Genomic DNA, 25,539 nt, shown 5'->3' with positions numbered 1-25,539 from the left:
AAATTAATATAAAATAATCCGTTACTCAGATGAAAATACTTTGTACATGAAAGTTGCTCAGAACGACGAGACGAATCCGGATACACAGCCCGTTCGTCCGAAAGTTTTAAGATGTTATATGTTCTAAGATGCCCCGATGGGTTGAACCTATGCCTTCTCTAAAACCAAGTGAACCCGAAAGTTTTCACGAGTCATACTCTTCGGGTGCTTCGCTAGATAAAATTTCAACACTACAACTTCTTTAAAGACGAGAAGTGAATGAAATGTTATGCATTGAAGAAGTGGGAGTCGACCTGGAACTTTGTGTTCATGCCCATGAAAATGATGTAGACCATCTCGGAAGCTTCTTGCAAAATGATTATCCAGCTGTATGATTCTTTCGGTATTCTTAAAATTGATTCCTTACAGTTACGGTTCCGACCATGCTGTCCTGATTTGATATATCTGATGGGAATTCATTCCAGCGCCTCGTCTATTTTTGGCAAGGTTGAAGTACCTATTGTCATAGGTCAATGATCCGGTTCTACTTCTATCATGTTCTACCTTCGAGTATTACCCCCATGTTATCTCGAAGATGTCTTGCCATTGCACCACATCTTACTAACTTTGTTGAAGTAATGTCTTTCCTTGTCGTAATCATACTACGAGTTCTGGATTGTTGTTAACCAAGGACACCGACTAGTGAAATTATTCCGCACTACAAATCAAATACCCCTAATATTTTTACTGGGAAATTCTGAACCCAATCTGGTCATTCCTAGACTATCGGCTGCATCCTGGTCTTGCTATCTTTAACTGTGCTACCTCGTCCTTCTCTGGTACACGAATTCATCAGTGTGTGAGCATGACTTACGTCGAGCTTTCAATATCATGTTGCTTGTCTTGAAAGGCAACTTTGGTTCCGAGCTTGCATGTTATATATTGATCATATAACTTGTCACTTCGTCATTTCCTTGCTTGTTGCCGTTGTTGTTTGATTGCATCCTCTTGAAACCTCCCGGCAAATGTGTCGGATCACCTTCAACACTTTTACTTCTTCCGAGATGTTAACTATGTTCACGATGAGAAATACCATCCTTGCCCTTGATGATTTGTGTAACCATCGACAACATTATTGCCTTCCCTCCAACACGTACTTTTTCATGTTATGGAGCTCCTTGCTATCCAGCTTATGTTATGTTCCACCTTTGGGTACCACCATCTTTTATGTCAAGAATGTCGCGAGGATTTCACCACCCCTTAAGAATTCTTGATACAAGTGATACTTATTACCATCACCATTCTTTTCTTGGTCCCCATGTTGTTTCTAACCGGAATACCAACAAATGGTCTGTGATGAGTAAATTCAAAACTTCTAGCAACCCTATTGCTTTGACATTAATGGTTGATAGCTTGCTTGTTTACTATGTGCAGTACAAAAATAGAAACTTTGGCTGTAGCGCATGAATTTACATTTTTACTGGAAAGTCAAATGGGTCTGAAACTGTTTGCACATTACTTATGTACAAATTGTTTAAATTTTCATATTTTTTAGAATTTTTTTGGAGTTACAGAAGTTTACTAAACTTCCAGATTACTACAGACTGTCCTGTTTTTGACAGATTATGTTTTCTATGTGTTGATCGCTTATTTTGATGAATCTATGGGTAGTATCGGGGGGTATGAACCATGGTGAAGTTGGAATACAGTACATAAAGTGCTAATATGAAATTGGAATGAGTTTGCAACAGTACCTAAAGGTAGTGATTTGCTTTAGTATACTAACGGATCTCACCAAGCTTTTGTTAAGTTTTTGTGGATGAAGTGTTTGAAGAACGAGGAGTTACCGATGTGAGAAGAATAAAGAGAGGCAAGAGTTCAAGCTTGGGGATGCCCAAGGCACCCCAATTAAATATTCCAAGGATACTCAAGCATCTAAGCTTGGGGATGCCCCGGTTGGCATCCCATCTTTCTTCTTCAACAATTATCGGTATACCTCGGTTTTTGTTTTGTTCACATGATTTGTGTCCTTTGTGTTTATATTTTTCTTTAAGAACCATGCTAGTATGAGATAGCCCTTCATTGATTTATAGAATGCTTCATGTGCTTCACTTAAATCTTTGAAGTATGACTTTATAGAATGCTCTTTGAGCTTCACTTAAATCTTTTGAGTATGGTTTTATAGAATGCTTCGTGTGCTTCACTTATATATTTTGAGCTTGGATATTGGTTAGTATATATTAATTGTAGAATGCCCCATGAATTTCACTTATATCTTTTGGAGTATGAATAATACTATCATCTAAAGTGGGTTTGGAAGAGTGTCAACTTTAGGAATTAGTGATCCCGCTATTTTGGAGGGTGTTGAATCTTAGTGTGATATTAATGAAAGTGGATTTGGAAGAGTGTCAACTTTAGTTAGTAATGATTCCACTATTTCAGAAGAGGTTCCAATTGATTATAAGAACGAAGTTGTTATCTATGATGCTTATTTTGATGACATGTATGCTATAAAGAATAATGTTAACCATGAAACTTGTCATCATGATTTTAAGTTTCAATTAGATTATGCCTCACATGACAGTTATTTTGTTGAGTTTGCTCCCACTATTCCGAATGAGAAGAATTTTGCTTATGTGGAGAGTAGAAAAATTTATATGCTTGTAGATCATGAAAAGGATGGTTTATGTGATGGTTATATTGTTGAACTCATTCATGATGCTACTGAAAATTATTATGAGGAAGGAATACATGCTTGTAGGAGTTGCAATAATATCAAGTTTCCTCTCTATGTGCTTAAAGTTTTGAAGTTATACTTGTTTTGCCTTCCTATGCTAGTTGATTCTTGTTCCTATAAATTGTGTACTCACAAAATCCCTAGGCATATGAAGTGGGTTAGATTTAAATGTGCTAGAAATATTCTTCATGATGCTCTTTTTATGTTTCAATTCTTTTCTTTTATGTGAGCATCATTAAAATCATCATGCCTAGCTAAAAGGCATTAAAGAAAAGTGCTTGTTGGTAGACAACCCAATATTTAACCTTACTGTTTTTGTGTGTTTACATGATTAAGCTACTATAGTAATCATGTTTTATAGCTTTTTGTTTTAATGAAGTGCCAAGTAAGACCTTTAGGAAGACTTGGGTGAGAGTTGATGTGATCTTGCTGTAAAAAACAGAAACTTTGTGATCACGGGATCAGCTACCAATTTTTTACAGAAGAGTGCTTTTGAGTTGATTCTTTTTGCAGAAGATCGGTAGACAAATTCCTCTCGTCCACCAATGTACTCCCTCCGTCCGGAAATACTTGTCGGAGAAATGCATAAAAATGAATGTATCTAGGACCAATATACATCTAGATACATCCATTTCTCCGACAAGTATTTCTGGACGGAGGGAGTATTTCATAATTTTTGGAGTAGCAGAAGTATGGTTGTTGTTCAGATCATTACAGCCTGTTCTGTTTCTGGCAGATTCTGTTTTTAATGCATAGTTTGCTTGTTTTCTAGTGTCGATAGCTTATATTCTCAATATAAATTGTAGAAATGATATGGTACAGTAGTAATTGTGTGAGAACAATTATGAATCTTGTCTTTGACAGTACCAAAGTGAATGATTTACTCCATATCATACTAACCCATCTCACGAAGTTCCGTTAAGTTTTGTGTGATTGAAGTTTTCAAGTTTTGGGTGAGATATCGATATGGGGAGAATAAGGAGTGGGAGGACCCTAAGCTTGGGGATGCCCAAGGCACCCCAAGGTAGTATTCAAGGAAGACTCAAGCGCCTAAGCTTGGGGATGCCCCGGAAGGCATCCCCTCTTTCGTCTTCAAAACTATCGGTGTACCTTACTCAGAGCTATATTTTTATTCGTCACATGATATGTGTTCTGCATGGAGCGTATTTTCAATTTTAATTGTTGTTTGAATAAAATCATTGGATCTGAAATCTTGAATGAAAAAGAATCCTCCCACAGCTAGTTAATTATTTGACTACTCAGTGTTCTTCATTTATATCTTTTTGGAGTAGTTTGTCATTACTCACGTGCTTCACGTATATCTTATGAGTAAATGGTTGAATGAATTGAATATCATAAATCTGAATTTATATATGTTTCATATGGTTATAACATGGGGAGTAATGGCTTCACACATAATAAGTATAGGTAGTAAACTTATTGAAAGTTAGCAAACACAGAATTGGTCACTTGAACAATTCATGAAAGAATATAAAGGAAGTGATATTTCACATATAAATATACTATCTTGGACATATTTTGTAATTGTGAGCACTCATTAAAATATGACATGCTAAAAGGTTGATGTTGGACAAGGAAGACAACTTAATGGGTTATGTTTTCCTATATCCGAAACATTATATTGTCTTGGATCACCCAACATGTTGAGCTTGCCTTTCCCTCTCATGCTAGCCAAGTTCTTTGCACCAAGTAGAGATACTACTTGTGCTTCCAAACATCCCTTAAACGAGTTTTGCCATGAGAGTGCATCATACCTACCTATGTATTGAGTAAGATCCTTCAAGTAAGTTGTCATCGTGCATGCAATAAAAATTGCTCCTTAAATATGTATGATCCATTAGTGCGAAGAAAATAAGCTTTATATGAACTTGTGATAGGGAAGAAATGAAAGCGACAGACTGCATAATAAAGGTCTTTATAACAAGCGGCAATATAAAGGTACGTTCTTTTGCATTAAGATTTTGTGCATTCAACCATAAAAGCGCATGAAAACCTCTGCTTCCCTCTGCGAAGGGCATATCTTTAACTTTTATCTTCTACCCTTATACAAGAGTCATGGTGATCATCACCTTTCCTTTTTACACTTTGTCCTTTGGCAAACACTCTGTGTTGGAGCGATCCGGATATATATATCCACTTGGATGTAGGTTTTCATAAATTATTATTGTTTACATTACCCTTGAGATAAAAGGTTGGGAGGCAAAACTATAAGCCCCTATATTTCTCTGTGTCCGATTAAAACTTTGAACCCATAAATATCACATGAGTGTTAGCAATTATGAAAGATTAAATGATAGTTGAGTGTGTGGAGTTGGCTGAACCAAAGCTCTTACATAGACCCTTCCCAAAAATAAGATAATTGCAATTGTTTGATGAATAAGAGCATGGTTTGTTAGTTTTCAAGAAAGTTTATGATATATACTTTAACATGTGAATAGCTTGTTACTTGATCATGAGAAGTTTTATGAGTTGAGCTACTGTTATGATATATAATGATGCTACAAAAAGTGATTGGAACAGTCATTGATCAAACTTAAGCACTTGCTAACATTCGCACTTCATAAATTATTTCTTTTATCATTTACCTACTCGAGGACGAGCAGGAATTAAGCTTAGGAATGCTGATACGTCTCCAACGTATCTATAATTTATGAAGTATTCATGCCATGTTTACAATAGTTTTATGTGATTTTGGTATGATTTGATTAGAACTAACCCAGACTGACACTGTTTTCAGCAGAACTACCGTGCTGTTGTTTTTGTGCAGAAATAAAAGTTCTCGAAATGTGCTGAAAATCAACGGAGATTTTTTCGGGAAAATATAAAAAATACTGGAACAAGAATCTATCGGAGGGGAGTCCTGTGGGCTCCTCGGGGGTGGGGGCGCGCCCCTGTGCCTCGTGGACTCCCTGTGGGACCCCCTAACTTGTCCTCGACGCCAACCTCTTCTATAAATACTCAAACTTCTAGAAAATAACCTAGATTGGAAGTTCCGCCGCTGCAAGCCTCTGTAGCCACGAGAAATCAATCTAGGCCCTCTCTAGCACCTTTCCGCAGGGGGCCATCATCACCGGAGGCCATGGGGAAGGATCTCGGAGGGGCCATCATTTCATGGAGGCCAAGGACCAGAGGGGGAACCTCTCCCCATCCAGGGGGGAGGCCATGGAGGAAGGAGCACAAGGGGGAGAACCTCTCCCCTCTCTCTCGGTGGCGTCGGAGTGCCATCGGGAGGGAATCAATGCCGCAGTGATCGTCTTCATCAACATCACCATCCTCATCTCTTTTACGCGGCCCACTCTCCTGCACCCCGCTGTAATCCCTACTTGAACATGGTGCTTTATGCCACAAATTATGATCCAATGATGTGTTGCCATCCTATGATGTTTTGAGTAGATATCCTTTGTCTTTGGGTTGATTGATGATCTAGATTGGTATGAGTTATATGTTTTATTTTGGTGTTCTCCTATTGTGCCCTCCGTGTCGCGCAAGCGTGAGGGATTCCCGCTATAGGGTGTTGCAATACGTTCATGATTCGCTTATAGTGGGTTGCTTGAGTGACAGAAGCATAAACCCGAGTAAGGGGGTTGTTGCGTATGGGATAAGGGGGACTTGATATGTTAATGCTATGGTTGGGTTTTACCTTAATGATCTTTAGTAGTTGCGGATGCTTGCTAGAGTTCCAATCATAAGTGCATATGATTCAAGAAGAGAAAGTATGGTAGCTTATGCCTCTCCCTCATATGAAATTGCAATGACGACCACCAGTCTTGTTAACAATTGCCTAGGATAATTCTGCACAGCAACCCATCATTATTCCACACTCGCTATTTATAATACTTAAGTAATATATTCTAACTTTAAGATAACAACACCTACTTTTATATTTTAGCTCTCCGATATCATGCAAAGTTACCCTCTTCATACCCACAACATAGTTTTATTTCTCATTTCTAGTTGGAAGCAAACGTTCGGTGTACGTAGAGTCGTATCAGTGGCAGATAGGACTTGAGAGAATATTGATCCTACCTTTAGCTCCTTGTGGGTTCGACACTCCATACTCATCACTTCCATCCTTGGGAATTTCTACGATGATTCCCTGCACTTGGGGATTATCAATGGTGCATGCAGTTGAGTGGGGAGCACCATGTGATGTGAGAGAGTCGGGCCGACGGCGCATGTTCGTTGGCCGCGACACAAACATGGGGATACGATGCGTATGAAGTTTTTTTTAATGTGTTGTGGAGATTATGGCTGATGTGATGATTTGTTTCCTAATTAAGGTGCAATGACTCCTAGTAAGATGTAGTGGAGATGATTAAAATTACTAAATATGTTAATTTAATGTGATACAATATTGGGGAAATCCGGTTCACTAATGTATGATGGATATGTGGTTGAGATACAAGTTTTTGCCTCAACTTGCTCGTTTAATAGTATAGTGGAGATAATTAAGGTGTAATGATTCCTATTAAGGTGTTGTGGAGATGATTAAGATTGGAGTAATTAGTAAATATGTGAATTTGATGTGATACAATATTGGGCAACCCGGTCCATTGATAGATGATGGATATCTGGCGAAGATACAATGTTTGTGCCTCAACTTGTTTGTTTAATAGTAATGGAGATGAAGATGAAGATGGAGATCATTATCTTTACTATTGAACCACAATCACAACATTTTCTTCAATAATAGCAGAGTTGCGATATGCATTTTTTAGTCCGTAGCAACGCACAAACATTCAGCTAGTGTTTTATAATAAATCTAAATAATTTGGTTTCTTGGTCCTTAAGAAATGATGATTTTGCTATCGGGTGTGTATGGCTGGCGTCAACTGATGTTGGCTCTCATGCAAACGCATAACCCAAAAATGAAAATGACGCCAATAATGAAATACCTCGAGGCTACTGTTATTACCCCCGCTAGATGAGAATATACGTCAGTCATAGATTCTTAGATCTTCAATTTAACTAACAAAACATGTAAAATACACCATAAATTATATATGTTTAGAACCTTTTCTTTTTTGCGAATGATGTACAGAACGTTCATGACCATTGACCATGAATATTAGGATGTAAATTTTGGGGGCAGATAATATATGTTTAGCTAGTTAAATTGAAGACATAGCGAACCAACCTGTGGTTGAGATGGTTACGTGGATAGTGGTATCCCCAACCCACCAGGGTTCAAATCCTGGTGCTCGCGAGGTGCCTACGGTTGCTTCGTAAATTTCAAGATGGTATGCTGGCTCAGTCTCTCAGAGGTGCTCATAGGGGTAGGGTGTGCGTGTGTGCGTTCAAAAGGGTGAGTGTATGCGCGTGTATATGAGCACTTGTGCCTGCACTGATGCTCAAAAAAAATTGAAGTAATAAAAATATGTGAGAGTAGTAATCTTGACAAGAGTGACCATTTATCCTTTTTTTTCCTACCTATCCAAAACTATGATATGGCATCCTTAAGAAATGACTGACATGGATTGGGGTACTGTGGTACTTAATTTCGTGCAGAATCAAAGAGGCAACTTTCCAAAAAGAAACGAACGACATGGAGGTAACTAATTCCTTCTATTACCAAAGAGAGCTCTCATATATTCCTTGGCTGTTAATTTACAGTATGTAACTAATTAATTTACATATTTGCATTTTGCTGACAGGACGCACAAGAGATCTTTAAAAAACGCCTCTTGCCGTGTACAGAGCTCCCGCGTCCGCGTCACCCGATCTGGGACGTCCAATCCTGATCGTACGCTGCACGATAGCCTTGACGATGTTCTCTGCAGCGCCGTGCCTGAGTGAACCGGGCAGCCGCCGGCTGGGGCCCCGGAGGGCAGCCGCGTTTGCCAGGCCGTACGTCCTACCAGCACTGGTCGGTCTCCCACGTCCTCTGTCGAAACGACGGCCCGGCCGCGGCCGCCCGTCTCATCGTCATCCCGGCGGTGCGGCAGGCCATGTCCCTGTCGTAGCGAGCGCGCTCGTCGGGGTCGGCCAGCGTGGCGTAGGCCGCGTGCAGCCGGATGAAGCCCTCGTCGCCGCCGCCGCCAGCAGCGTCCGGGTGCACCTCCCTGGCCAGACGCCGGTACGCCGCCTTGATCTCCCCCCTGCTTGCTCCCGCGCCCACCCCGAGCACCTCGTAGTGCGTCCTCCCGGTCGCCACCGCCGCCGGTGCCGCCATCGTCGAGGACGCCCGCGCCACCACGCACCGTCGAGGCCCGGCCACCTGCCCCTGGCGAGCCGAACGCATCACCACCGGCGACGACATGAACGTAGCCATCGATCGATTCTCTTTGTCCGATCTGTGTTCTTGAGTTCTTGATCGAAAAGCAGAGTACTTCTTCGTTGCACTGTTGTTCGTCCTCGTCGAGGAGAGCTGAGACGCCGGTGGATTTATATAGGCTCAAGACAGGAGATGAGGACGGAGGAGTCTGTGGTGCCACTCGTACACCTAGCTCTCGTTCTTATCTCTACAAAGAAGATTATGTGTGAGCTCCGGCTGAGTCAGCCATGAGCAAGTGAGTTGTTTGTGGGCCTCTTGAACGTTGCTTTCGCGCCACCGATTGTGGTGCCAACTTCTCTTCCGCAACAAGGTAGAAAGGGACTCGTGCGCCGTCCGATTGAGAATATGCGGAATCAGTGCGCGGGATGTCATGTAGCATCTGATATGATCGATAGTCCACTTGACATGCCATGCCATGATATATACTTCCTCCGTTTCTAAATATAAGTCTTTTTAGAGATTTCACTACGAACTACATACGAAGCAAAAAGAGTGAATCTACACTCTAAAATATGTCTATATACATCCGTATGTAGTTTGTATTAAAATTCTAGGAAAACTTATATTTAGGAACGGAGGGTGTAAAGTTTAGCTGTAGATTAGTGGATAGTATAGCTCAAAATGACAGATCGTGCTGTGGACAATACTACTTGTTTTCTTGACATGCTGACATGTTAAATTTGAATTTTCACATCTTGGTGGCATCATATGTGTCACCCTATGGTTCAATATTACCAACTTGTTTTAGAAAGGAAAAAAAAAACAGTATGAGACTTTGTGTTTGGATTCCTCAACAAGAACGATAGATTTTCCATTATTGTTCTCGTCGAGCTAGGTCTCATGATGCTGGCAGGTTCTGATTATATTCTTCTATCATGATGTGGACCTCCGGGGAACTTGTTATTTTACCGTTTGTGTGGAACATTCGAATTTCGAAGCTCGAATCTGTCTTTTCATACTGTCGACTTGTTTTATAAGAATTCATGAGTTTTTACATGGCACCCCACATGCATGAGGCACGTTAGATTTTCCTTTGGACGAGAGTAAATTGCGCAAAGCCACCACAATTGTGGCTAGGGTACTCCAAAACTACCGTTTTTCTAAAAAATCACAAAAAACCACCGGTTCCATGGCAAGTGAGTAACAAAATGCACTAATTCGGAACTGAGTCGCATTAATAGCAAAACTGACGGGTGGGACCCACATGTCTGAGATGATGTGGCTAAAACTAGTCCTAGTCAACGTTTGACTTGCTGAGGTGGATGGGGGCCCCATTTGTCTGTCTCACACTTTCTTGTTCCTCCTCAATTTTCTCTCTCTCCCTCTCCTTCTCACTCGCGTCCGCTGCCATCCCGCGACCACGCCTGCGCGCCGCCGCTCCGTGCCTGCAGTGCCGCCATCCACGACCTCGGCCGCCGGCGAGAGCCCCATGTTGTTGCCTCTGCCCAAGCTCGCTGCAGCCTGCAGCGCCTCCTGCTGTCGACCGTGGACGAGCTATGGCGAGGGGCGCCACACTGGTGCGGTCGCCGCCGCGAGCATGGGCACGGCTAGGCCGCTCCACCACGGCGCGCGCGGGGAGGGGCCGGCGGGCGCAGATGGCCTGAGATTCGGCCGGCGCGAGGCGGCGAATAGGCGAGGGGCGCTAGGTGGCGGGGAGGCGAGGGGCGCCATGTCGGTGCAGTCGCCGCCGCGAGCACAGATGGGGAGGGGGGCGCGCGGGGAGGGCGACGGGCACAGATGGCCTCGGATTCAGCTGACGCCAGGCGGCGGGGAGGCGAGGGGCGCCACGCCGGTGCGGTCGCCGCCGCGAGCACGAGTGCCGCCAGGGCTGCATCTGAGATGCACCACCACGGCCCACCGCTTCTGCCGGAGCTCCCGTCATCGGGAACGGATCTGCGGGGTGCGCGTGTCCCAGTGGGAGAAGGCCGAGGACCGGTTGGATCTCACCATCAAGCCAACGTGCGGAGGAGGGCTCCAGCCAGATCTCGCCGTCGTCCTTCGAAGTTTGGTGAAGCACGACGGGGCTATAAGGCATGTTGGTGACCAGAGAGAGATGACGACGGGGAAGGATAAGAGGATGGGGAAGAAGAAGAGAGGAAAAAGGAAGTGAGTGGATGACATGTGGGACCCATGTTCCATCTCAGCAAGGTATACACATATACATGCCATGTCGGACCGACAAGTGGGCCCTGTCAGTCAGTTTTTGTTGTTCTATGCGAGCTAATCTGTGAATTGGTGTGATTTGTTACTCACTTGATGCAGAATTAGTGGTCTTCTGTGATTTTTGGCAAAAGAGGTATTTTTAAAGTACCTTTGCCGTAAATGTGGTGGCTTTGATCAATTTATTCTTGCCACGATGATGGGCTAATTGATTGGGTGGTCACATATTTTGTATTGTTATTCTTCAATGTTTGTGGTTATCTGAATCCGGTGCACGTTGCCCACGAACTCATCCGCCTGAAAGTGACAGCTACGCACACATCTACAAGCAATGATCTGCCGTGACCTCTGATTTTTTTCTGCACGTCTTTGAACAATTTTTTCTTCACACGATCCAAGATTTGGATCGGGTTCCACTATCATCAGATAACGGAACAAAATATCTAAAAGATCAATGTATCTGTTTTTGTTCTGCAACTAGTCTAGATGTTCACTATCTCTAATTTTTTTTCTACACCACATTTTTGTTCCTGTTCTAGATGGTTCGAGATGCTAGTATCTCGAGTTAAACGTGTCATGTTCGGAGAAAAATATTGCACAGGTGGCGGAATTAACTTGCACCCGGCCGGTGTCGGCCAACGGCTTGCCTATCATCACGTACGGGAAGAAGAAGAAATTATGTTGGTCTGAGTTCACTCCTGTAGTCGTACATATTATGCGCTGCATATGTTAGACCTGCACAAGCCATGTCTAGGCGGGGGGCGGCGACAGGAAGCCAGTCGACCATGGATGCAAGCTGCTAGCGGCAGAGCTAGCTGTGATGGTTATCAATATGGTGGGTGGGATGGGTCATCGGAGACCCGACCGCAGCACGCTCGCCATGGCGACGTTCCACGGCGATGGCCCGGGGAGAAGACGGATTAGAAGTCGGCGCGTATATGTGGTTGGCGGAAATGAATCGGCTGGGAGCAGCGGACATGGACGTCAACGTGAAATAATGAATAGAGGGAGAGGATATGTGATATGGCAAAAGTGCTTGCTTGCATTATTTATATAAATGATATGTGATATTTTTTTTTAAAAAGGAGGATGACCTCGACCTCTGCATCTGAGAGATGCATGCGGACACTTTATTAATTATTTTTGAGGACCTCACAAAGTATTAGAACAATATGACTGAATTCGCCATCCTGACAACAAATGCCACTACTCCTATCCATATGATGAAGGGGTGCTAGCTGGGCCAAATACCCAGACCATTCGCCTATCATCAAAAGACGGAAGCCCCAGCCGAGCCACATACCGGGTCTGGGGCACTAACCGGTCTGACGCACTCACATGTGTCATCGCCGCCATTTTCACAGGTCCTTCTTCAGAGTAGATATTGAGGCTTCTACCTTGTCAGGCCACTCTGCCATCGACGCTGCCATGACGCCAGACAGCTACCTCCTCCTGCGCGAGTCCATCACCACATGAGCCGCCGAGTCTCCACTGTGCCACACCGCCGAGATCCGTCGCCTTCAATGGGTAGGATGAAACACCGCTCCACCAAAGAAACCGCCCACTGGTCCCTCGATCCCGTGTACGCCTCCAAGAATGATGCCCCCAATGAGGAGACCACACTAACGCGCCGCCGCCATTCGATCTACTGATCTAGGGTTTCCCCCGGAGGTAGCGGATACAGGTTTGGAGCTTCTCCACGAAGATGCCTTCAGGAAGGTAACGACATAAAAGAGTGCCGCCATCGCTGGTCTTGGCATCAAGCCAAGAACGAGGTTTTCATCCGGATCCGCTCGAAGAACCTCCATCAAGCATCGTGTGCACGGGTCGCCAATGATCTGCGCCGCCGCGCATCAAGCAGGCCGCACCGGCCAGATCAGATCTGTCCGGAGGGCAAACCACGCATGGCGCCGACCCTACCACCAGGCCCTCTCCATCCCGCCACCGCCGATCTAAGGTCCGTCCGTCGCCGCAGACCCGGCCGCCGTCGCCGAACGCAGCCAAGGCAACTACCCCAATCAGGGCCGGCCGCCACACCCGCCACCATCGCCGCCCTAGGCCGAGGCGGCCGCCACGCCGCCACCGGTCAAGGCATGCCCGCCACGCCGCCAAGGCCAGATCGGCTGTGCCACCACACATCGCGAGGCTCCGCACCGCCCCCATGGCGCAGGAGAGAGGGAAGGCCCCCGCCACCGCCATCAACCCCCGGGCTAGGCCGGCGGCGTCCTTCGGCGGCGGCGGAGGGAGGGATGGAAGGACGGGGAGCCCTCGGTGGCTAGGGTTGCGGCCCTGCCTGAGTCGCCCGAGTGGGGGCGACGCGGGGGGAATATGTGATATGTTGATAAGATGGATGACCTAGTGAAGAGAAGACACTATGAGAGCATCTACAGCCGGGCCTCTCATACCAGTCTCAAACGCCCGAGCAGACCGTCCCATCACTGACTGGTCAACAAAAAAACGACTCAACCGGTCCTCTCAAACTATGGACAAACGCCCAGACTGACTAGCACCCCTCATATGCAGTCCAAATCTAGGGCAGATATGGAATGGCCCAGAAACACTTAGGCATGCCCGCCTGACAGGCCCGACCCACCACTGACCCCATAGCTGTCCCACAAAAACCCCAATCCGGACGCCTCACTCCGAACCCTAGCCCAATCTCTCTCTCTCTCTCTCTCTCTCTCTCTCTCTCTCTCTCTCTCTCTCTCTCTCTCTCTCTCTCTCTCGCTCAGTCCTCTTCGATTCCGATCCCATGCACACTGATGTCCAGCTCTAGCAGCGACTCCGGCTCCGACCTTGACTACGAGGAGGAGATGGCCCTCTGCATTGCGTTGGAACGGTCCAAGGTGTATACCGACAACAGCCCCGAATCTGGAGCGTTACCGTAGCTCCCGCGTCGGTGCAATGCGGATATCGGAGCTGGACCCTCTCGACTTGCGCACAGCTCCGCTAGGACAGCGCAGTCCGCACCAGCCCTGCGCCTTCTCCTTCCCCTACCGGCCGCTCGTCCATGAGGGAAGCGGTGGGTGCTAGTGTCTGCATCGTTGGCCCGCATGCACACTCTAGGATCGGAGCCGCGCGCCGTGATAGGCAGTGGGCACGGGAGAGGGACGCGGTGGAGCAGTCCATGCGCCACCACCACGGGATGCAGGCGGAGCCCGATGAGGACGAGCGGCTCCTCGCATGGGTCTACTGCCAGGGAGAAGAACGCTCGCCACCTCCGACTAAAGAATGCCAAGGCGCTCCGGCTTGCTACTGAGCAGTCGGTGCACGAGGCGAAGGAGGCAGCGGCGGTGGAGGCTCAGGTCACCAAGTTGAAGCGGGAGCAGGACAGGGCAGTCCGTCGGATGAAGGGGCTCATTGTCCTCTTTGACTATGATGACGACGACGGCGACAACTGCACCTCCCCCTCGGATGACCAAGACCCTTCACCAGCCACGGGCGCCTAAAGTTGCACCGGTGATCGGAAGGGCAAAGGCCCGGCGAGGAAGTGGTGATCCCTCCCCCTCCCCATATGTTTATATCGTTTTTAGTTGTAGAAGTTTAAGAACTTGTCCGGTGACGAACTAAGATGATCTTTTGGATGTTGCAAAGTTTGTTAATGTTCGTTTGCACCCGATCTTGTGTTCGTTTGCAGCCGATGTTTGATGTCCGTTTGTTTGATCATGTAGAGTAGCTCAATGTTGCCTGTAGTATTTATATAAGGTGCCGGATATGAGATATGCGGATTCGGAGTGGCAAATATAAGGCGTGCCCGATCAGTGCCAAATTAGCCCATCGCGACTGTAGAAGCTCTTAGTACTAGTACTACTAGATGACCCATTGCCCTAATTGGCACATAGATCAACTGCAGTCCAAAAGTTAAGTGAACCATGTGAAATATATCTCTCCGGATGCTACACACTGCTCGTCGATGCTGCATGTGGTGTCGATAGACTCTGGGAGTGATGTCATTGCTGAGGTCGTGGCTCCGATGCTGCAGATTATGCCTGATCTGCATGAGCTATGTGTGGATCCCTCTTCACCTCTTTTGATGGTGCTCCAGAAGGAGAGATGGTATTTCCAGGGGCCTTGACGACGCCTCTGAATGAGATGGGCCAGGTAGTGTCTGTGGGTGACGAGGTTGATGAGCTTGGTGTGTTGGCACCTAATTCCAAGGTGCAACTACAAGGTTCGCCTCGGCCTTGTGAGCAACTGTAGGAGCATGAGTCCATTGTGCCGGTGGTATTCGTGGTTGAGGATGTTCATGTGGTGGTCTCTGTGAGGGACAAGGTTGATGAAATTATCTTGAGATGCAGTTTCGCAGGTTGCTCGCACGTTTGGAGGCCGTCAGCCCTGGATCTCGCAAGAGAATTGTAGAGAAGGCTCTCAGGAGCAAAAGCAAGAAGAGTGACGTCATAGAAAAGGCGTTGGCAACTTCTTGATGGATGATCATCAGTCTCTTGGTGTTCTTCATGGCCTGGCTTGTCTCCGTGGAATTGGCAATGTTCGTGGTCTTCGGTCGAGGTACTGTCGTTAGGGTCTTTTCTTTGTGACGCAGTAGTGTGGGGATTGGTGGTCGTTGCATGTTGGGTATGCACGCTCTCTGGGTAGTCCGTATGTTCCTCGCAAAAAAAGTAGCAATCCATATGTGATTGGTTTGTATCATTTACCGCCCGGTTTTCGGTTTAACTTAGCAGTTCTCTTCTATTTAATTAATCGACGAGGCAAAAATTTACCTCCTTTTCAAAACAATACCATGTGAAATGTAATTTGAAGTCAAGTGAGGTATTTGAAGAGCAAACTATTTAAAAAAACCTAATTGTCTACAAATTATTATGCTCTCAAAATGACAGATCGTGCTGTGGACAATACTACTTGTTTTCTTGACATGCTGACATGTTAAATTTGAATGTTTCACATCTTGGTGGCATCATATGTGTCATCCTATGGTTCAATATTGCCAACTTTTTCTAAAAAAAAATGCATGAGACTTTGTGTCTGCGTTTCCCCAACGGAACGATAGATTTTTTGTTATTGTTCTCGCTGAGCTAGGTCTCGCGACGCTGACAGATTGTGATTATAATATTGTTTCATGGTGTGGACTTCCGGGGACCTTGTTATTCTACAGTTTGTATGGAACATTCGGATTTCGAAGTTTGAATCTCTCTGTTCATACCGTTGACTAGCTTTATAGGAAGAGTCATTTTAAAGTGCATCCGGACGATATGGACCGTCCGTCGGAGCGAATTTTGACGGTCTAGATCCGATGCAACACGCTGATGTCACTTGTATTATATCAGACCCCGAGGGGCATTTTCGGGAGAAAAAATATTTCGAACTGATCTGATTTTCCCTCCCAAATATTTCGAGGATATTCTTGGTACGAATTTCAGGGCTTTTTTCGATTCGATTTTTATCCCGTTCGCTAGGGTTTATTCCTCGCCGCCGCTAGGGTTTTAATCCTCGCCGGCAGGATCTAGCCGCTCGTCGCGGCCCCTCCCTGCCTCGTCGCCGGCAGGATCTAGCAGCGCGTCGCGGCCCCTCCCTCCCTCGTCGCCGGCAGGATCTAGCCGCGTGTCGCGGCCCCTCGTTTCCTCCACCCCAATTCCCTCGCGATCTCGCACCACCTTTTCAACGAACACAAGAGAAGGCCCACTGCCCTCCCCGCGGCGGCCGTCGGCGAAGAGTCGGCGCCATCCCACCTACCAGTCCTCCATGCGGGTGCCTATAGCCACAAGGTTATAGGCAACCTCTTTTCGACACCCCAATTGGTTGTTTGCGTCCTCTACATATCATTTCTCAGCCATGGCTACAACTTTGATCTAGCCATGCATCTCATCCGATGGCAAGGTGGTTGGGTATGGATCATGTTCTGCGGGACTAGATGAAGCCGGCCGCCGGCCTCGACGGCCAGCCCCATTCGTCCAGCCCCTACTGCATGATCTACGAACGTTCAATCGTTGCATTCAACATGTATTCTTTCAATTTGGCTGATAGGTGAGATTTGGAGATCAATAGAGATGATAAGCTATTAATTTTAGAATGTACTATAAACAATTCATAGCTTATGTTGCTCAATATTTATGATGCTTGCTTCTTCTTGTGCAATTGCTGGACTGGGATCAACAGACTTGGCATGTGCTTTATATGAAAAATTAGATTCACATGGGATATCCACCTTTTCAAGATTCATGTTAATTCTTATTATGATGTTTTAGCCTTGTTAAAGGGAGAGTAATGATCCTCGCAAAAAGCAGAGAGAAAGGAATGAGCATTTGATTCTTCCATATGTTGCATTTCATTCTCCCATGTTTAGTTATGTCCAACATTTGTTACATGCACACACTTGACGTGGTTTGTACAAGTAGTAATTTTTTCTCTGTTTTGCAGGGCTATGACAGAACATGCTATGTGATTCCCTGAGGCAGGACGGATGTACCATGGCCACACCATTGTGCTCCTGAAGGTGGTCGCTTCAATTCAGCGTTGCAGCACCTGCAGAGGCCCCCTATGGTACGTGCTTTACTCTTGTTATCCTATGCTCTATTTTTTTGGCTTTGCGGCCTGCCTACGAGACATAGCTGGGATTGCGTGTTGAATCAGGCAGTATTTTTGACTTCTGTTGTGAGGCTATGCTCATGCTCGTACCTTTTTCTCTCGTATGATAATAGACATATCATAATCCATTATTCTTCTAGGGTTGCCCCAGGCACCATTACTGTCACATGGTAGTAAAAAGCAAATATAGATTTCTACGAGATCCCGTACAGACCAAATTTATTTCAAGCAAAATATAGTAACCAATATTATTGAAGTTTTACAACTTGACTCATGTGCAATGGACTAAGAACACGGCTAGGAAACCTTCTTCGGGACTAAAACCCAACCACACCCTACTCTATCGCTTTATGGCCAAGTGAACACTCCACACTGCTGGACTAACTGCTTGCATCTTCGTCGTCTTCAACCGCAGCTGCATCCGATAGCCTAGCATGGTACTGCTTGAACCTATTCCTGTATTTCATTTTGTTGTAGGGTGAATCGACAAGCACAACAGGTAGCTCTTTTCTGAATTTCTCGATGTACGCCTGCATGCAAGGATATGTTAGTATCGTTCCTTTACCTTCAGAAAATGACATAATTTTAGGTGTTACTCTACGTACTTCGTCATATTGCTTACTCAGTTTTAGTCCCGTAAATAATTCGATGTTCTTCAGCATGTACAGTGCACAACAAGAACTGCAACATTTTATGTTGTTAGATCAGCATTTCAGATATTAACAATCTAAAACAAAAACAAAAGCTAATATTTTTGACTGACGTTTCATCGGATTTTGGCACATTAATGTTCCGTACTGGCCATTGCGTCACGTTAATGTCTTCCCATGCATTGCTTTCTATCCCATTGACTCGCCTCGCTGCTCTCAGATGTGCTTCCATCCCACGTACCTGCAAGCCCAATGGGATGAGAAGTTGCCTACGACTAATACTTACATACGATGTCAAATCCTTTGTTATAATTAAATATGTTGAAATTCTCACCACGTTATGTACTTCTTTGGGTACCATACAGTGGAAAAGTGAATCAAGAACCTGAATCTCCTTCCTTCTGGGGTTTACGACCACAAGTAACCAGTGGACGTTTTGGCTGTTCGTAGGTAGGAAAACCTGGATTGCACAGATAATTAGATCAACGTGTATAGTAATAAAAAATCTGTTCAAAGTCAGGTTAAAATACCATATCATGTTTCAGGTAGCTGGTGCCTTGTGTTGTTCCAGGAATGCCTGCCAAAGCGTCCTCGTAGCACTCCTCTATCCTACCATCTCTTTCGAGCTTAGCGACGCCGGCCACCCTCTCAATGTAAACCAGTTGGCCGTCCCTTGTGTCAATTGGGTCATCATGACGCATGAGCTGGATCGCAGCATCAACCACCTACAACAATAATCAAGTTAATTGTATTGTACAAAAATGAAACTTCATAAACTAATTTGTGAAATATCTTACTTCGTCACCCAACCATACGGCTTCTTCAGATCCATATTTTTGGGTGAGGCATTGCAAATGCTTCGATAGCACGACAATGTCATCAACTAAGACCATTTGTTTTTCATGATTTGTACTGTTGATCAGTGACACCACGAAAACCTGTCGAACCACATCTAGATGGTCCCTCAGGGTTTCATTAACTTCTGACCTCTTTTTTAAGTTGCTAGAGCCGATTTTCCTCTTTTTATTGTTCGTGTCCTCAGAATCATTTGTAGACTCTGATGGAGTCTTGTTTTTCCTTTTTTCTTCTTCTCAGTATCGTATGAAGCATACTCATCATTCTTAAATAATTGCAATACCACATTTTTCTTTTCGCCCCCATGATTTGGTGGCGTCGATTCAACCACACTTACTTCTTGCTGCTTTCAAAAGGATTCATCATGGCTGTCATCATCTGCGAAGGCACGAGGCTCTTCGGGCTCTCGCGATCCCGTGGCCTTCACAGACTGCTGCTTACTCCATCTGTTGAACGGAATCTGTCATACGAAATAAACCACATGTTAGCCTTTAGCGGATTCTTGCTCAATTATAGGTAAAATGTGCATCACCTGGAATTCTTCAAGGCTTGTGGTGGCTTTGGAATGCATTTGCTTATCCAAACTAGGAGCACCCTGGATATCGTCCACCTCTTTCAAAAGCTTATGAATACCACTGAGATCCTGTTTGAGTTTTCTTTCAGCTCTTTCTAATGCTTCATCCTGTATGTGGAAGATCACATGTTATTTCTGAAATGACAATGATTGTTTCGTAATTAAGTTAACATGCGTACATCAAACTCTTCATCAAGGTTCTTCATTGGGGGCTCCATGTCATCATTTTTTATTCCCTGCTTACAATGGTGCTTAGCAGCGACCTCCGTGACATCATTTTGTTTCCCCTGGTCAGAAGCCTGCTCAGCATTCTCAACAGAGGCCTCCATTGGGTGTGAAGGTGCCCCGAGGTCAGAAAGATGTATGTCCTCCAGTCCTGGAAATATTCCGTCGCGTTTTGTCTTTAAAAAATACATGTTAGTCTGGGGTGTTTTCATAGTAAACTAATTTAGAAAAAACCTTGTACACGTAAATTTCCAATTATATATACTAATCTCATAATTCTAGGCTTACGTTCAATTCTTTGATGAGGTCCTCTGTGAGCTTGCCATTTGTATGGGTACGCCTAAGGCACTCATCCATTTTCTTTTCAAGGGTGCACATCCTATCAACTTGTTGTGCACCAGCCTCCCGCACGAGGGAGGCAACTTCTTGCAAATCAGTCAATACACGTCCGACGAGTACCTTAATCTGAGACTTTGAAACAGTTAGAATCATATAACTTCATACTAGTTGCAATGTTACAATATATATTGGGTGCCTGATGTAACTCATTTACCTGAGCGCCAGTCTTCGGTTTGGCCAGCGTACCATCTCGTGCTGGAATGAAAGGCCTCATCAGGTCCTCAACATACTGCAGTTTAGTGTCGTTAGTATGATTTAGAAAATATACATGTTACATAATCCAGGCAATGTGCTGACATTTTACCTCTCCAACTCCCAGATAATTATTCTGGATTATATTGTCAACCTTTTTTGCCTTCTCCTCGCTCCAGTTCTGGATCAGCGGCCTTAACCTTGATTCATACGAGATGCTAGAGTCCAATTGGTGCACTCTGAACTTCTCGTAGTACCATGTCTGCATGACAACAAAAGCAGTTTACAAATATTCTCGTACATTATGTAATGTATGTTAGGTAAGTGATAATTGTACTACTACGAGTTACCTGCAGCAGTGGTAGATTCCCCTCCAGAATTGCCTCACCATTTACAAAATTCTTCACGCTATCCATAAGATAGTCAAGCGTTAGCTGTCCAAGATTTGTGCCCTTTATCGTCTCAACGTTTCTAACAATCCCAATATATTTGTTATCCACATACTCCTCTTTTGTTCGGCATACATATTTGCCTATGGTGTACAAGACAAATGGCCTGACAAAATTTGGTGTGCTGTCGCCTTTCATCTTGGCTAGCAATCCTTTGAAAGTTATTTTGGTGTCATTACGGTCTTTCAGTTTCTTCCACAACTCCATATTATCATCAAGATTTGAAGGGACGTGCTTCTTCCCATGGCAGGGCATGCCTGTTATATGCGCTACATCTTCTAGTGTGATCCTACATGGTCTCCCGTTGATGATAAAGGCATCCTGCTCTGCATCATATGAATTAGCGATGGCCATGCACAGTACACGTCTGATTTTGATGCTAGGTGTCTTGAGAAGTCCACCCAGTCCTATCAACTGGATGTACATCCTTTGCTGCGTGTTTAATCCCTTTATGAACTCCTCATATGGCGGCAAAGAAGCATCCTGGGTTCAATGGATGTGCAAGTGTGATTAGATTCAGCATGGTATACAATTTAAACACTCATACAGACGAATACAGCTTATATATACCAACATAAAAATTGTGCTCTACGCTACTTCATGAGGTAATTTGTTTACAAGCAAGCTGAGTTCCATGAATGTGCAAATACTAGCATTAGATTCAGCTTGGTTACGTTTGAACGGTCATATAAGGTAATCTCCATTGCAAGGCGCTGATCTGAAATAAAATCAAGATTCGAAAATAAAAAACTATCCAACCGTGGTCTCCTCAACTCTAGGCGCTAATCATGGTCAGTAGTATGGAATTAAAACATGGGCCATCGATGCCTTCCATAACTCGTGCGGAAGGAAAAAAGAAGGCAAGCGCCCGCTGCCCTAATTGGCATCGACAAGACCAGAACCTAAGATTTAGCCTGGAATTAATCAATGAACTGCCAATCTGGTAGGAAACAAATCCTAGCGCCCTCCCCTAACGCCCCCAACTTAATTTGTTTAAAAACATGCTGAGTTACATGAATATGCAAACAACGAGTGGGGTTGCAGCAAGAGATCATGGGATTAAGATCGTGGCACGAAAAATAGCAGCGGCTGCAGCAGGAGATCGTGGGGAGTTACCTGAGGATTCATGTTTGGCTCCGTCGTTCGGTCTTGCTGGATTCCTGGGTTGCTCCGTCCTTCGGTCTTGCTGCTTTGGGCGGCGCAGAAGGACGAACTATGATCTATGAGGTTTCAAAGGATCCCTATTTATAGGGATCGTAACAACCCGGGCATATATCCACGTATAGATTTCTTCGGTTGGAGGAAATCAAGGGAGGGGACCCACCTGGTTGAATATTAGGGGGGCGTGGAGAGTTTAGCAAAGGTAAGTTATGGTGTAAAAAAACTAAGGTAAGTTGCGTAACAACACTTAGGTCTCCTGAGAATCACGATCGTCAAAAAGATATAGTTCCCGTTTCTTTGAAAAACAGCCAAAAGAACTGGACCACTTTTATTATTGGTTATAAGTAAATCACTGGACCTCTTTTAGGATGAAAACTGGTTCTAAAGTCAACTAGGATTGACTGTTCACACGTGAAGTATTTTCCTCTCTCTTGTGAAGCTATTTTATTGCCCATCCGTGCTCATACCTTTTTTCCTCGTATATGTGAGACCAAATTTTGTTGATAATACTGAATCATGTCTGGTGCTTCTCAAGATGGCACGACACCATGGTTTTCGCTTCGGTGAGATTTCGATGAAATAACTGAATTTCATTCATTTCAGCACTCACTGCAATATTTGCCTTTCGGCCAAAATATTTCAGCCTCACTGAATTTCGGCCAAAATATTTCAGCACTCGCTGAAATTTTTCTGGAACTTCTAACTAGCGATGTTAAAAAAATTCTGAAACTTCTAACTAGCGACGTAATTGTTCTGAATCTTGTCCAGACTCCGACGAAACTTAAATATAAATTTAAGAATTCAGTTAACCTTCCTAAGCTTCAAATTCTTGTCAAAAGCAAATATATGTTTCAGCGTCTCCCATGCAGACCAAATTTATTTCAAGAATAGTATTTGGAACCAGTACTGTGAAGTATTACAACTTGATTAATCCGCACTGGACTAAGAACATGGCTAGGAAACCTTCTTCGGGACTAAAACCAAACCACACCCTACTCTACCGCTTCATAACCAAATGTACACTCCATATCTAAGAATGGACCATTGCTGGACTAAATGCTTGCATCTTCATGATCTTCAATCGCAGCTGCATCCGATAGGCTAGCATTGTACGTCTTCAGCCTTTTCATGGACTTCAATTTGTTGTAGGGCGAATTAAGAAGGACAACAGGCAGCTCTCTTCTATAATTGTCGATGTATGCCTGCATGGGAGGATATGTTAGTATCGTTCCATATGTTTACAAAATTGAGAGAATTTTAGGTGTTACTCTGCGTACTTGGTCATAATGCAGTCTAAGATCTTCTCCCGTAAAGAATTCGATGTTCTTCAGCATGTAGAGTGCACAAGAAGAACTACAACAATTAATTCTGTTAGCAGCATTTCACGTATTAACAATGAAAAACATAATTAGAAGCTAATACTGTTGACTGACTTGTCATCTTGTCTTGGCACAGGCACATGCTTTACTGTCCATTGGGTCACGTTAATGTCTTGCCATGCATGGCTTTGTGGTCCATTGATTCGCAGCGATGCTCTCAGATGTGCTTCCACCCCACGTATCTGCCAAAGTCCATGGTATGAGAAGTTGCTCACGGTTCATGGCTAGGTATGATGCTAAATCCTGTGTTATATTGAAAGACGTTTAAAATCTCACCACGTGAACCACTTGTGTGCGTTCTAGGTAGCCGAAAAGTGAATCAAGAATCTGAATCTCCCTCCTTCTGGGGTTTACGACCACAAGGAACCAGTGGGTGTTCGCCATGTTCGTAGGCAGAAAAACCTGGACAGCAAAGATGATTACATCAACATGCATAATAATTAGAAAAATAAATGTGTTTATGTCATGGTGAGATGGTACCAGATCATGTCTGAGGTAGTTGTCTCCTTTTGTTGTTCCATGACTGCCCGCCAAAGCGGCCTCGTGGCAGTTCTCTACCTTACCATCTCTTTCGAGCATAGCGACGCCGGCCACCCTCTCAATGTAAACCAGCTGCCCATCCCTTATGTCATTAGGATGATCATGACGCATGATCTGAATCACAGCATCAACCAACTAAAACAAAATTCAAGTTAATTGTGGCATTCAAAAAAAATTCAAGTTAATTGTACTGTACAAAAGAAAATTGATAAACTAATTTGGGCAAATATCTTACTTCGTCACCCAACCATTTGTCATCTTCGCCTACATCTGTCATGGTGAGGCATTGCAAATGCTTCTGTTGCAGAACAATGTCATCAATTACCACCAATTGTTTATCAAGATCTGAGGTGTTGATAATTTCGGCCACATAACTCTGTCGAAACTTGTCAAGGTTGGTCTCCAGCGTCGAAGCACCTGTGTCTGTATCTTTTAAATTGCTTGCATGGTTTTTCCTCTTTGTATTCTTTGTGTCCTTGGAATCGTTGGTAGACTCCGATGGAGTCCTGTTTTTCTTTCTCTTCTTATCACTATCGTACAGAACAAAATCTTCATTGCACAATAATGAAGATGCCACTCTTTTCCGGCTGCTCGCACGAGTTGGTAGCATGGAATCAACCCCACTATCTTGTCGCTGCTTTGCTAAAGAATCATCATAGTTGTCCTCATCAACTGGGAAGACATGGGGCTCTTCCGGCTCCCTTATTCCCTTAGCCTTGGCAGACCGGTGGTTGCTTTTGGTACCTGCCTCTGCACCCACCTCAATACTGACATCTTCATCATCTTGATTTCTTCTTTCTTCAGTCTTTCGCACATTCTCATTGTGCCTCAAATTCAGAGGATCCTGTGATTCGAAATGAAGCACTTGTTAGCTTGCAATCTGCGCGAAATAAAAAAACAAAACCAGTTAACTGTAAAATGTGCATCACCAGGAAAGCTTCAAGGCTTGTGGTGGCTTTGGAATGCTTTCGCGAATCCAAACTCGGAGCACCCTGCGATGCATCCACCTCTTTATAAAGCTGTGAAACATTCTTGAGACTCTCCTTGCAAGCTGCAGCAACAGCTCTGTCTTCTTCATCCTGAACGTGGAAGATCATATGTTAGCTACGAATCTGCGTTAACTTAAAACAAAATCAGTTAGATGTAAAATGTGTATCACCATGAAAGCTTCAAGGCTAATCTTGGCTTTTGAATGCTTTCGCGATTGCAAACTAGGAGCAGGCTGCAAATCTTCAGATACGTTCTTCTTGGGGGCATCCATGTAATCTTTTTGTATTCCCTTAGCAGAAATGCCTTTGGCAATGACCTCCGTGTCATCTTTTTGTTTTTGCTGGCGAGTAGTATTCTCTCCTGGGACCTCCACTGGGTCCGCAGGTACTCCCAGGTCAGATAGCTGTATGTCCT

General features: G+C 44.5%; 1 protein-coding gene across 1 annotated transcript; it reads right to left on the bottom strand.

Annotated features, from left to right (window-relative positions):
• Positions 1–8,283: 8,283 nt before the first annotated feature.
• LOC123158981 (chaperone protein dnaJ 11, chloroplastic) lies at positions 8,284–9,170 on the bottom strand. Its single transcript, XM_044576789.1, has one exon. The coding sequence runs from the start codon at positions 9,006–9,008 to the stop codon at positions 8,592–8,594; it is 417 nt and encodes a 138-aa protein (XP_044432724.1). The 5' UTR covers positions 9,009–9,170; the 3' UTR covers positions 8,284–8,591.
• Positions 9,171–25,539: the final 16,369 nt, after the last annotated feature.

The sequence above is a fragment of the Triticum aestivum genome, chromosome 7B (genome assembly GCF_018294505.1).
Source record: "Triticum aestivum cultivar Chinese Spring chromosome 7B, IWGSC CS RefSeq v2.1, whole genome shotgun sequence".
NCBI classification, from domain to species: domain Eukaryota; kingdom Viridiplantae; phylum Streptophyta; class Magnoliopsida; order Poales; family Poaceae; genus Triticum; species Triticum aestivum.
Note: the sequence above shows the minus strand (reverse complement) of the source record. Positions and strands in the feature narration are given on the sequence as shown.